The sequence below is a fragment of the Rana temporaria genome, chromosome 11, assembly GCF_905171775.1.
Source record: "Rana temporaria chromosome 11, aRanTem1.1, whole genome shotgun sequence".
Lineage (NCBI taxonomy): Eukaryota > Metazoa > Chordata > Amphibia > Anura > Ranidae > Rana > Rana temporaria.
Genome location: NC_053499.1, coordinates 23,075,515 through 23,089,098, shown reverse-complemented (window position 1 = coordinate 23,089,098; position 13,584 = coordinate 23,075,515). Strand labels below are relative to the sequence as shown.

The 13,584-nt window shown below is 46.3% G+C and overlaps 1 protein-coding gene across 3 annotated transcripts in view; it reads right to left on the bottom strand.

The window, feature by feature from the left end:
• MAPK8IP1 (mitogen-activated protein kinase 8 interacting protein 1) overlaps positions 1-13,584 on the bottom strand; it is a 105,729-nt gene that overhangs the window by 6,300 nt on the left and 85,845 nt on the right. For 2 of the 3 annotated variants that reach the window (XM_040328164.1, XM_040328166.1), the window contains exons 5-7: positions 9,921-10,730; positions 5,663-5,738; positions 1,794-1,966 (exon numbers count right to left, since the gene is read on the bottom strand). In XM_040328164.1, coding sequence (XP_040184098.1) covers positions 1,794-1,966; positions 5,663-5,738; positions 9,921-10,730 — 1,059 coding nt within the window. The remainder of the gene's footprint in view (positions 1-1,793; positions 1,967-5,662; positions 5,739-9,920; positions 10,731-13,584) is intronic. The other variant, XM_040328165.1, reaches the window with a different exon arrangement.

Here is a 13,584-nt window from a genome sequence, read left to right as displayed (position 1 = left end):
CCTTGGAAAGGCTTGGAAACTGAGTATTTCCGTGTCTTTCCGAAGCATTTCCGAAGGGCGCCGTTCTGATCCAGCGCCCCCCCCCCACCTCAGGCCAAATCCGATACTGCACACCGCTTTGGCCTGAATCCTGCTCGTTTTGTGAACAATCGCAAACCGAGTTAGGATTTTTTTCAAATACAGCGCTCGTATTCTGAAACGCGTTACTCGCAATCCAAGGTTCCACTGTACTCTAACCATATCATGGTGGAAGGATAAAATTGTTGTGGAAGACCAAAGGTTGTGAACTAAACCACCCCTCATGAACCAAGGTGACCACATAATGGGCTGAATGGTGGCCATTCTTTGGGTTAGTAACATGGACACTCACAGGGAAGTAGATTTCTCCATTATAGCATGGGGAAGACACATGACATGAGTGATACTTGTGCTACCACCCCAAATAAATTACAATATGGGAAAAACGGGGTATTGTCTCAGCAAATTTCACAGATTCGAGAAAATTATTAATAATTAATTATTTGTTGAAAAATCACAATGTAAACTAGATACATAGGCGTTTTAAAATAAAATATGAGCTCTTGTCAGGGAATATACCACCATTCAAAATCTTACAAAGATTTATAAACATACAAGAATACGCAATATAATATTAAAATATCTGCTGTGCAAATATATTCCATGTAAAGCCTACTGTTTTTACAATATGGCAAAAATTGCCTACTGTTCACCTTGTGAAATGATAGATAGTAATGTAAACAATGGCCCGGATTCAGATACCTCGGCGCATTTTTATGCCGGCGTAGCGTATCGAATATACACTACGCCGACGTAGCGCAGAGCGGCGAGCACAGTATTCACAAAGCACTTGCTCCCAACGTTGCGCGAGCGTAACGTAAATTCGTCGGCGTAAGCCGGCCTAATTCAAAGTAGGTGGAAGTGGGCGTGATCCATTTAAATGAAGCGTGACCCCATGCAAATGATGCTCCGAACGAACGGCGCATGCGCTGTCCCGTGGAAGCATCCCAGTGCGCATGCTCAGAATCACGTCGGAAATACTCCCTAAGATACGTCGAATCGCTGCCTACAACGTGAACGTAACCTACGCCCAGCCCTATTCACGTACTACTACGTAAACGACGTAAAATACGACGGCTGTTCCCTGGTCCATACCTTAACATGACTTACCCCTGCTTTATGAGGCTTAACTTTACGCCGGACGTACGACTTACGTAAACCGCGTATATGAATGCGCCGGGTGCAAGTACGTTCGTGAATCGGCGTATCTCCCTCATTTGCATATTCAAATCGTAAATCAGTGGAAGCGCCCCTTGCGGCCAGCGTGAATATGCGCCTAGGATACGACGGCGTAGGAAAGTGACGTCGGTCGTAGGAAGCCTATTTTCAGGCGTATGTAGTTCTGTGGGTACGGCGCACAGATACGACGGCGCACATTGACACTTACGCGGCGTATCTCGAGATACGTCGGCGTAAGTGCTACGTGAATCCGGGCCAATATTTATATATATTTTTTGACAGCAAAACAATCCCCTGAGGAAGACTTTGAACACGCAGGTCGAAACGTCTCCTATACTTGTTTGATCATCAGGTATTGATACGAGGATCAAGAGAAAAATAAGTTGCGACATGTGCAAAGGTCGGAGTCATGGAAGATACTGGTCATCTTTTCATTGACCACTAGGGTTGTCAGGATGCTCGTCACTTCTCCTCGTAGGTTTCTTTTAAGCAACTCTTTAAACAACCAGACAAAACCAGCGAGGAGGCCCTCTCACCTTCTAAGTGATCTGGTTCCTTCGTCACCTCAACTGCATAGAAAGCTGGAAAGATCCCTCGCTCCCCAGTTCTCATGTTATACGCCTCATACCAGTAATCCTCAGCTTGGACCTCCACATAAACCGGATCCTCTGCCTCCAGCTCTAGCTCCCCTGGGTGGCGGGGCATGAACCTGCAACCAAGGGTAAAAATCAGATCATGGTTACTCTATGTACACAAAGCTTTTTTTTAAATATATAGGAACAAAACATAATCGCTTAAAGATCATATACAACTACTTCATACTCTACATGTTTCGCTCAATGAGCTTCTTCAGGAGTTATCAGATCATGGTGTACAGAAAATGTCTCAGCTTAGGAGCTCCATTTAACTACAGCAATTGGTGGCAGGGCACAGCTAATAGATAAATAGGAAGAGTCAGACCCTCTGTCTGGTGTCACTAGGACAGGGAATGGGGTGGGATTATTTCATAGATTTGGGTAGTAAAAGGTCACTAGAGGGTACCACATCCCGAAAGGAACAGAATCAATTAGGTAGGGAAATGGGACTTTCAAGGTACCAAAAGAACATATAGAAAATGATCTTATATAAAAATATAGGGCCAGATTCACCAAAAAGATACGACGGCGTTTCTCCTGATACGCCGTCGTATCTCTGTTTCTATCTATGCGACTGATTCATAGAATCAGTTACGCATAGATATCCCTAAGATCCGACAGGTGTAATTGTTTTACACTGTCGGATCTTAGGATGCAATACCTCGGCCGCCGCTGGGGGAAGTTCGCGTCGTAAACCAGCGTTGGGTATGCAAATTAGGAGTTACGGCGATTCCCGACGGATTTTTGCGTTCGCTACGTCGCCGCTAGTCTAGTTTCCCGTCGCAAAGTTAGTCATTATTTGACCTGCCCTAACTTTACTCAGCAATCGTATTGCTGTATAAAGTATGGCCGTCGTTCCCACGTCAAAATTTTAAATTTAACGCCGTTTGCGTAACACGTCCGGGAATACGCGGCGTCGTTCGAAAAAATGACGTCACGGCGCGCAAAGCACGACGGGAATTGCGAAACTGAGCATGCGCAGAAGGTCCGGCGCAGGAGTGCGCCTAATTTAAATGGCACACGCCCATTTGAATTGGCCCGCGTAGTTTTTATCGCAAGTTTCTCGGTGAATCAGGCACTTGCGATGAAAACTTGCGGCGGTGAAACGTATCTACGATACGTTACGCCGCCGCTCACCTACGTGAATCTGGCCCATAATTTTTTTAATATCACACAAAGTTTTTTTTTTTCAAATATATAGGAATAAAGCATATCGCTTAAAGATCATATACAACTACTTCATACTCTACAAGTTTCGCTCATTGAGCTTCTTCAGGAGTTATCAGATCATGGTTACTCTATGTACAAAAAATGCCTCAGCTTATGAACTCCATTTAACTACAGCAATTGGTGGCGGGGCACAGCTAATAAATAAAAAGGAAGAGTCAGACCCTCTGTCTGGTGTCACTGGGACAGGGATTGGAGTGGGGATCTGTCAAACTCGGACATAGATGACGAATTAAATCGAATCATTTTTAGCAGAGTGTGGAAGGAATAAAGCTTCCGCTGGACTTTTAATACCACGATGTCCCCTCTGGAAAGATTTCCCCTCATTGCCTATCTCCAGTGTTTCACTTTGTACTGACTAGTATTCCAATGTTTCTCTTCTCCCTGTTTTTCTCCATCACTCAGCTAATGAGACCCCAGAGTTGATGGAGAGAGGCATGGGAGGGTCAAACAAGGATGCCATGAAGGGCACTAACATCCTCCTTATCAACTGATTATGCCAATGGTTGTTAGGACGCTGGCAGCTAGAAGATTGTAAAGGTGCCCAATGAAAACCTGTGGCTTTGTGTAACTAAAAAGGTATTCTATTGGATTGTGGTCAGAATTATGGGGTGGGGTTGTTTTCAGGGGTTGGGCTTGACCCCTTAGTTCCAGTGAAAGGAACTCTTAAAGCGGGGGTTCACCCAAAAAATTTTTTTTTCATTTTACACACTTTAGATCAACCATAGTAACGGCATTTAAATTCGGCGTATTTTTTATTTTTTTTTGCTCTGTACATACCTTTTATAATCAGTTTTTCTCCAGGGCTTCCGGGTTCCGATGACTGCAGGACTGGGCGTTCCTATCCTTTCGTTGGATGATTGACGGCTTGTGAAACAGGTGACCTGTCGCACAACGCGCGTCACCAGATGTCGGGAAATAGCCGAGCTGCAAGTCGGGACTATACGGCGCCTGCGCAGTCAGCTCTACACGGCGGACGCAGGCGCCGTATAGTGCCGACTCTTAGCTCGGGTATTTCCGGAAATCTGGTGACGCGCGTTGTGCGACAGGTCACCTGTTTCACAAGCCGTCAATCATCCAACGAGAGGATAGGAACGCCCAGTCCCGCAAGCATCGGAAGCCTGAGGCAGGGATAGGAACGCCTAGTCCCGGAGTCATCAGAACGCGGAAGCCCTGGACCAAATCAGAATATAAAGGTAAGTACGGAGAAAGAAAAAAAAAAACTTGCCAAAAGTTAATGCCCTTAATATGCTGCCTCTAGTGTTAAAAAATCGTTTTTAGGGTGAACCTCCACTTTAAGGCGTCAGCATACCGAGACATTTTGGACAATTTCATGCTCCCAACTTTGTGGGAATAGTTTGGGCACGGCTCCTTCCTGTTCCAACATGACTACACACCAGTGCACAAAGCAAGGTCCATAAAGACATGGATGAGCGAGTTTGGGGTGGAGGAGCTTGACTGGCATGCGCAGAGTCCTGACCTCAACCTGATAGAACACCTTTGGGGTGAATTAGAGCGGAGACTGTGAGCCAGGTCTTCTCGTCTAACATCAGTGCCTGACCTCACAAATGCTCTTCTGGAAGAATGGTCAAACATTCCCATAGACACACTCCTAAACCTTGTGGACAGTCTTCCCAGAAGAGTTGAAGCTGTTAAAGCTGCAAAGGGTGGGCCAACTCAATATTAAACCCTACAGACAGATAGCCAGATTCACAAATAGTTACGTCGGCGTATCAGTAGATACGCCGACGTAACTCGGAATCTAAGCCGTGGTAAGTTTAAGTGTATTCTCAAACTGAGATACACTTAAACCTAGCTAAGATACGACAGCCTGCGCCGTCGTATCTTAGGGTGCAATATTTAGGCTGGCCGCTAGGTGGCGCTTCCGTTGAGTTCGGCGTAGAATATGTAAATGCCTAGATACGGCGATTCACGAACGTACGTGCGCCCGTCGCAGTAAAGATACGCCGTTTACGTAAGGCGTTTTCCGGCGTAAAGTTATTCCATCAAATAGCTGGCCTAGTCAATGTTAAGTATGGCCGTCGTTCCCGCGTCAAAATTTGAAAATTTTACGTCGTTTGCGTAAGTCGTCCATTACATGGGGCTGGACGTAATTTACGTTCACGTCGAAACCAATACGTCATTGCGGCGTACTTTGGAGCAATGCACACTGGGATATGTACACGGACGACGCATGCGCCATTCATAAAAAAAAGGTCAATCACGTCGGGTCACCCTCCATTAACATAAAACACGCCCCCTCATCCTCATTTGAATTAGGTGCGCTTACGACGGCCCCATTTACGCTATTAAAGTTCATGTGTGTGTAAAGGCAGGTGTCCCAATACTTTTGACAATATAGTGTATGTGCAGTCAGACTGACCTTTTTTCTTTGATTTTTGGGCACCGTGAGGAAACTACGAAAAAAACTGTGCATAGACAAGGTCCCTAGTGAGAACAGCGCAAAACAAAAAAGCCATGGATCTTGAACAAGGCATGAAAGGTCTAAAAGTATATTAAGCACCAAGAATAGTCTTACTCACTTGAAGACGGCTCGATGCGTCTGTTCTCGTTCCTCCCCATTTATCAGACACGAAAACAAGCCAAATGAATCTGCACCTGCAAGAGGTAAGAAACTGAGGGCCTCTAAGAAACATATCACCGGCTGCCCTAAGAGCACCCAAAACAACACCATAAAACCAGAGCGCAATTATTACTAAAGCGGCCTCAACACTGGCAGAAATAATACAGGCTCTGGGACAAAGGGCATGGAAGGGGTCCATTCTGCCAACCTTTGCACCTCTGTTTCAGCGAATGCCCATTAGACATTTGGCTCGCAGAAATGCAAATGCGCGCAGAACTCTTAGCAGTATAGTAAACAGGCATGCACATGCGCACAGGAATGCATGTGCGCACACTCACACACTCAATGCATGTTGACGCCAGGACTATTTAGGGATACTCCTGCTCATGTTTAAGGGCTGACTGGTCTTTCAGCTATTCCCTGTGTCCAGCTACTACTCTGTTTGTTCCCTTGTTGCTGACTCAGCTTGCCTTTGACCTGAACTTGGATCCTGACTCTGCCTTGTTGCCAATTCCTGACCCTGGTTCCATTCCTGACCCTGGTACCGTTCCTGACCCTGGTTCCATTCCTGGCCACGTCTTTGCCTTGTGATTCTGTACCTAGCTGCCTGCCTGCTGCTGACCTTGGCCATCCCTGTGACCACGCTTCTGTTCCTGGCTCTGTTCCTACTTCCAGTTCAAGTGCCTACCTAGCTGTCTTCTGTATCTGCCCTGCTCACCACTAGGGATGAGCTTCGTATTGGACTCGAACATCGTATGTTCGATCGTTTGTCGAAATACGAACAAAACAGGTCGTTAGCGCCAAATTCGAGTTACGTTTCACAGACCATAATTCAATGCGGCATCGCTGGCTGATGATTGGCCAAGCATGCACTATGACCCGCATGCTTGGCCAATCACAGCTTGCAAAAAACGGAGAGCCATAATTGGCCAACACCAGGGTGGCACTGGCCAATTATGGCTCAAGGGGTTTAGTACACGCCCCACACTATAAAAGGCCGCCTGCAGGTCAGCCTTGTGTAGTGTGTTGCGGTGGTTAAGAGAGGACAGAGAGAGAGAGAGTGTCATTTTTAGTAGGTAGATAGAGCAGGCAGGCTAGTCAGTTAAAGTTACAGTGTGTAGAGGATATATATACATCCCAGGTGTTGTACATATATTTATACACTGTATAGTTTAGCTAGATCAGTTCTTCCTAATTTACTGGCAGGCAGGTGATTGTGCTAGCTGCAGTATTCTTACGTGGTTTATTGCCTGTGTCCTCTGTAGTTTGCACCTAAAGCTACTTGGTGTGTACTGGCCGTGTGCTCTGTAGTTTTCACCTAAAGATTCAGGAGCAGTGATTTTAATGATGTTTAAATTAAAAAAATAAAAAAAATGAAAAATTCCTTTAAATATTGTACCTGCTGGGTGTCTATAGTATGCCTGTGAAAAAGTATTTGAGAACCTGGGTCTTGCCCGAGGGAACATGTATCAATGGAAAAAAGTTTGAAAAACGGTAGTTTTTTCAGGAGTCCTGAAAAAAACGACAGTTTTTAAAACTTTTTTCCCATTGATACATGTTCCCTGAGGCAAGACCCGGGTTCTCAAAGACGTTTTACAACAATAACTTGCATATTAGGCTTTAAAATGAGCACTTTTGAATTCAAACGTTCGAGTCCCATTGACATTCTATTCTAAATGTTCGCGCGAACGTTCGGTCCGTTCGAAGATTATGGTGCGAACCGAACAGGGGGTGTTCGGCTCATCCCTACTCGCCACAATGAATTTATTTTCTTAAGCCTGCTGGAGCTCTGACATGCCTCCCATCTGGAACCTGCAGCCCATGCGGAGTGCCCCTTTTAACTTCGGCTGGATCTCCATGCACAGTTACTGTTCCTGACCTGATGTTCTGCCAGCCTGCCCGGGACCGCATCACCTGCTGCAAGCACTCCTATCAACACCTGCCGGAAATTGTGTCCCTCAGTACCCTCTGTTTGATCTTCAGTGGGACCAGGGCTGAAGATACAAGACAGGCCCACCTCATCATTTCAGTCTCCCATTAGGTACGTGACACCAGGGCTGGACTGGGACAAAAATTTGGCCCTGGACTTCATCCAGACTGGCCCACTTTGACAGGTCTTTCCCATGGCGGCCGGACAACTCCACCCCCCCCCCCCCCCCGGGGCACCCAAGCCCCCTTTCCCCCTTCACTAGCCAACTAGGTACTGGTACTCTTATAGGCAGTACCAGTGAGGAAGCTAGACATTATTTCACCCGGGGCAAAGAATCAGTTTGGTGCCCCCCTTATGGGACAAGATAAGGCAGAAGTGAGAAACTCCCAGGCCATAGCTGTTGAGTCAGCTCTCTGTTCCCACCCCCATGCTCCTCTGTCATCCCCCCTGCTCCTCTGGTCCTCCCCCTGCTTCTCTGTTCCCCCCCAGGTGAGCACTGCGGGGAGGGAGAGACAGAGGAGCGGAGGGAGCGGCAGTCCACTGTCACTGAAGCCGGCCTACTGAGCGATCGACCCACCGGGAAACTCCCTGTAGTCCCAATGGCCAGTCCATCCCTGCGTGACACTCTGATGCGGGACTAAGGGCTCTTGTTTTCTAATATCTCCCAAAAGCCAATATACAAGAACATCATAAGGACGTCCCGAACAATATGACCAGTTGAACCATTCTAGAAGTGCGGCTTGATGATGTCATCAGTCAAGCTATCCTTGAAACAATGACTGCTGCACCATTCCAAGTAGGAAAAAACATCCCTATGTCCATCAAGCAGCCAATGGATTACTATGGCCCGATTCAGAGGTACCCATTGTTTGCCAGTATTATATCACCCAGTCGCCCCTGAATTATTATAAGAATAATACAATTCAATAGCCCGTTGAGGGAAAACATAACACTGATGTGGCTTGTGATGAAATTGAGTTTTACACCCCTGCAATAAAAAAGTATTAGTAAACTTTAACAATAGTTAAATATGACAATAAAAGTGTTTTATTATATCAGTTTGATAAGTGTAAAAAATAAATAAACTGCTCATCCAGCCAGAAATGTTGTGAGTTGATAACCTCCTGTGCTTTCTGCCTCTAGACCAGTGGCGGTGCGTCCATAAAGGTCGCAGGAGCACCGCCCCCTCTCTTCTATCACCCCTCTATTACCATAGATAGATTCATGTATTGCATGAATCTATCTATGGTCGCTGCTGCCACCCCCTATTCAGGTGTCCGGCCCCTTGTCGGGCGCCAGGCATCTGAAATACAGCGACTGGGGTGTTTTTCAAAACGCTGTGGGCTCTAATAGGCTTCCAAATTGGTAAACAATGCTGTGCGTTCGCTGTTTACTTAGTGTTGTGTTAGGGAAGCAAATAAATCGCTTCCCTAACACTGACACGCCTCTCAGCCAATCAGGTGCTCGGGTCTGGTTACCTGTCACCCGATTGGCTGAAGCGACAGGCGCTGTGATTGGACGCCTATAAGGCGTCCAATCATAGCAGAGGATGGGAGGAGGACGGGAGAAGACATAGAGGACTCGGAACGTGGAGGACAGCAGGACAGCGCAGGGGATGCACACTAGGGCAGCATTTGATGGGGCACAGTAGCGGCAATTGATGGGGCACACTAGCGGCAACTGATGTTGCACAGTAGCAGAAATTGATGTTGCACAGTAGCGGCAATTGATGGGGCACAGTAGCGGCAATTTATGGGGCACAGTAGCGGCAATTTATGGGGCACAGTAACAGAAATTGATGTTGCACAGTAGCGGCAATTGATGGGGCACAGTAGCAGCAATTGTTGGGGCACATTAGAAGCAATTGATGGGACAGGCACACTGGCAGCAAATGATGGGGCACAGTAGCGGCAATTGATGGGGCAAACTGGCAGCAATTTATGGGGCACAGTAACAGCAATTGATGAGGCACACTGGCAACAATTGATGAGCACACTGGCAGCAATTAATGGGGCACAGTGGTAGCAATTGATGGGCACACTGGCAGCAATTGATGGGCACACTGGCAGCAATTGATGGGGCACAGTGGCAGCAATTGATGGGCACACTGGCAGCAAAAATATTTTTTATATAGAATATTTGCATTTTGGCCTATTATTAGCACCTTATAGTGCCATCACTATCCTCATTGTACTTTTTTAATACAAATAAATTCACAGTTAGCAATGCAAGGATACATAGATAAAAATAAAAACAATACGGGCCGTATTCTGTACGGTTCACTCACTCGTACATCGCGACCGTCCATTCATGAAGACGTTGAGGAATTTTTTCGAGTAGGAGACATCGGCGTCTGGTGAAGAGGTGTCCGATAGACACATGGACCTTCGGACTCGGTTCCCTTCCCTCCCGGTTGCCCCCACGTGTTCATCCTCCTCTTCTTCATACTCCTCGCCTATGGCAGACTCATAAGGCGAAGAAACGCAATTATCGTAGACGGTACCGCTGTCGCTGTCGTCGCTGTACCCCGCATAACACTGCCGCAGGCTGACCAGTTGTAGCTGTACATTGTCGTCAACCACTAACGTGTATTTGACGGAGTCATAAGATAGTCCACTGGTGTCTGAGCTGACAGATGACCTCTGTAGTCCCCGATGGCCACCAACTCTTCCAGGGCAACCCAGATAGCCCACCCCATCCTCTCCTTCCTCCTCTTCCTCACTGATGGACAGCTGCTGCCTGCCTGAATTGGGGGGTCGGACGTTAACGTCTGCATCGGAGCTGACGGACATTCGGCAGGGTCCGGTCTGGGATACGAAGGGTCTTTCTGGTTCTGGAGGATCTGAACATCTCTGGACTGGAGTGAGGAAGATTTCTTCTGTGGGCTCCAGTCGTACATCAGTCTGGTAGCGGATACGGTCCCGATGTGGGTCCAAGCGGGTTCGGGCGTTGGAGCGCCCAGAGGGGTCATTGGTACCCTGAGTGGCATTGTGACGTCGACAGGGGGTGTCTGTTGAAGTGCCGCGATCCTGGGTGACAGCCGGTGGGTTCCCTTCATCACTTAGACATACGTGTTCATTGGATGGTGTTGTGTCCCCTATAGATTACAGAAAATATATAAAATGTAATTACAGTAAAACCTTGGTTTGAGAGCGTTTTGCAAGTCAAGCTAATTTTTTTTTTATACATTTTGACGATATACAAACAATGGGCTAGATTCAGGTAGAATTAGGCGGGCGTAGCGTATCTCAGATACACTACGCCGCCGTAAGTTTGAGCAGCAAGTCCTGTACTCACAAAGAACTTTCGCTGAAATTTACGGCGGCGCAGTGTAACTGGGCCGGCGTAAGCCCGCCTAATTCAAAATAGGCTGGTTGGGGGCGTGTTCTATGTAAAATACTAGTGACCCCACGTATTTGACGTTTTTAATGAACGGCGCATGCGCCGTCCGTGGACGTATCCCAGTGCGCGTGCTCCAAATGACGTCGGCAAATCGTCATGCTTTCGACGTGAACGTAAATTACGGCCAGCCCTATTCACAGACTAGTTACGCAAACGACGTAAAATTTTCAAATTTCGACGCGGGAACGACGTCCATACTTAACATTGGCTGCGCCATGTTTTTGGTGGTTTACCTTTACGCCTGAAAACCCCTTACGTAAACGGCGTATCTTTACTGCGACGGCCAGGAGTACGTTCGTGAATCGGCGTATCTAGCTGATTTACATATTCTAGGCGTAAATCAGCGTACACGCCCCTAGCGGCCAGCGTAAATATGCAGTTAAGATACGACGGCGTAGGAGACTTACGCTGGTCGTATCTTAGCAACATTTAAGCGTATCTAAGTTTGAGCATACGCTTAAAGTTGCGACGGCGGGGATTCGGACTTACTGATACGCCAGTCGTAAGTCTATGTGAATCTACCCCAATGTCTTGATATACAAGTAGCTAAAGAGAAGAGAGGAGCAAAATGGTTACATTTAACCACTTAAGCACCGGAAGGATTTACCCCCTTAACCCCTTTAATACAGGGCTTTTATACCACCTCAATACCGGGCCTATTCTGGCACTTCTCTCCTACATGTAAAATAATCATTATTTTGCTAGAAAATTACTCAGAACCCCCAAACATTTTATATATATATATATATATATATATATATATATATGTGTGTGTTTTTAGCAGACACCCTAGGGCAGTGATGGCGAGTGCAAGAGCATCATGGGAAATGTAGTTCCAAAACATCTGGGGTGCCGAGGTTCGCCATCACTGCTCTAGGGAATAAAATTACGGTCATTGCAACTTTTTATCTTGCATGGCATTTGCGCAATAATTTTTCAAACGCCTTTTTTTTTGGAAAAAAATGGTTTCATGAATTAAAAAAATAACAAAAAACAGTAAAGTTAGCCCAATTGTTTTGTAAAATATGAAAGATGATGTTACGCTGAGTAAATAGATACCCAACATGTCATGCTTTAAAATTGCGCACACTCATGCGATGTCACCAAACTTCGGTACTTCAAAATCTCCATAGGCGATGATTTGAACATTTTTACAGGTTACCAGTTTAGAGTTACAGAGGAGGTCTAGGGCTAGAATTGTTGCACACGCTCTAACGCACGCGGCGATACCTCACATGTGTGGTTTGAGGGCGTTTACATACATGGGGGTGTGTGTTCGCTTCTGAGCGCGAGCTACCGGGGACAGGGGCGTTTAAAAAATATATATATTATTTATTTTTTTATTTTACTTATTTTTTAAAATTTTTACACCTTTTTTTTATTTTATTTTTTTGATCACTTTTATTCCTATTACAAGGAATGTAAACATCCCTTGTAATAGGAATAAAAGTGATCAAACAAATAAAAATTTAAAAAAAGGTGTAAAAATTAAAAATGAGTAAAATCAAAAAATAAATAATATATTTTTTTTTAAACGCCCCTGTCCCCGGTAGCGCGCTCAGAAGCGAACACACACCCCCATGTATGTAAACGCCGTTAAACCACACATAGGAATGGTGTGTGACAGGTCCTCTTTAAAGTGGAGGTTCACCCTAAAACAAGTATATAACATTACATCCAGCATACTAACGACCTGTACAGTATGCTGGTACCTTTTTTTTTTTTTTTTGCCGTAAATACCCTTTATTGGCTGTTTTCCCCCCGGCTTCCGGGTTCTGATTCCCGCGGGACTGGGCGTTCCTATTGAGAGCTTCGATGGTGAAAAACTTCCCATGGCGCATAAAGCGCGTCACCAGTTTTCTGTAAATAGCTGACCTGCGAGTCGGCGCTATACGGCGCCGGCGCCATATAGAGCTGACTCGCAGGTCGGCTATTTATGGAAAACTGGTGACGCTCTTTATGCGCCATGGGAAGTTTTTTTCACCAGACGTCAATCATCGAAGCTCTTAATAGGAACGCCCAGTCCCAGGGGAATCAGAACCCGGAAGCCGGGGGGGGGAAATAGCAAATAAACGGTATGTACGGCGAAAAAAAAAAAAAGATACCAGCATACTGTACAGGTCGTTAGTATGCTGGATGTAATGTTAGATAATTGTTTTAGGGTGAACCTCCACTTTAAGGAGAGATGTGCAGTCAATAAGAGAGAGTTTACGAGGAAGGGAGGGGGGGGGGGAGGTGAGTCATAAGAGGACTAATGAGAGCTGCAGAGCTGGGGGTGTGCCTCTGTCTGTGTGTAAATCTAGGAAGTGAACAGGCAGCAGCTTCAGCTGCCCGCAGTTAAAATGATTGCAGACAGACTCGTTCGCGAATACGGCCGGACGTAATTTACGTTAACGTTGAAACCAATGACGTCCTTGCGACGTCATTTGGAGCAATGCGTGCTGGGAAATTTAGCGGACGGCGCATGCGCAGTTCGTTCGGCGCGGGGACGCGCCTGATTTAAATTTTACACGCCCCCTAGCCGCGGAATTTGAATTCCGCCGGGGGAT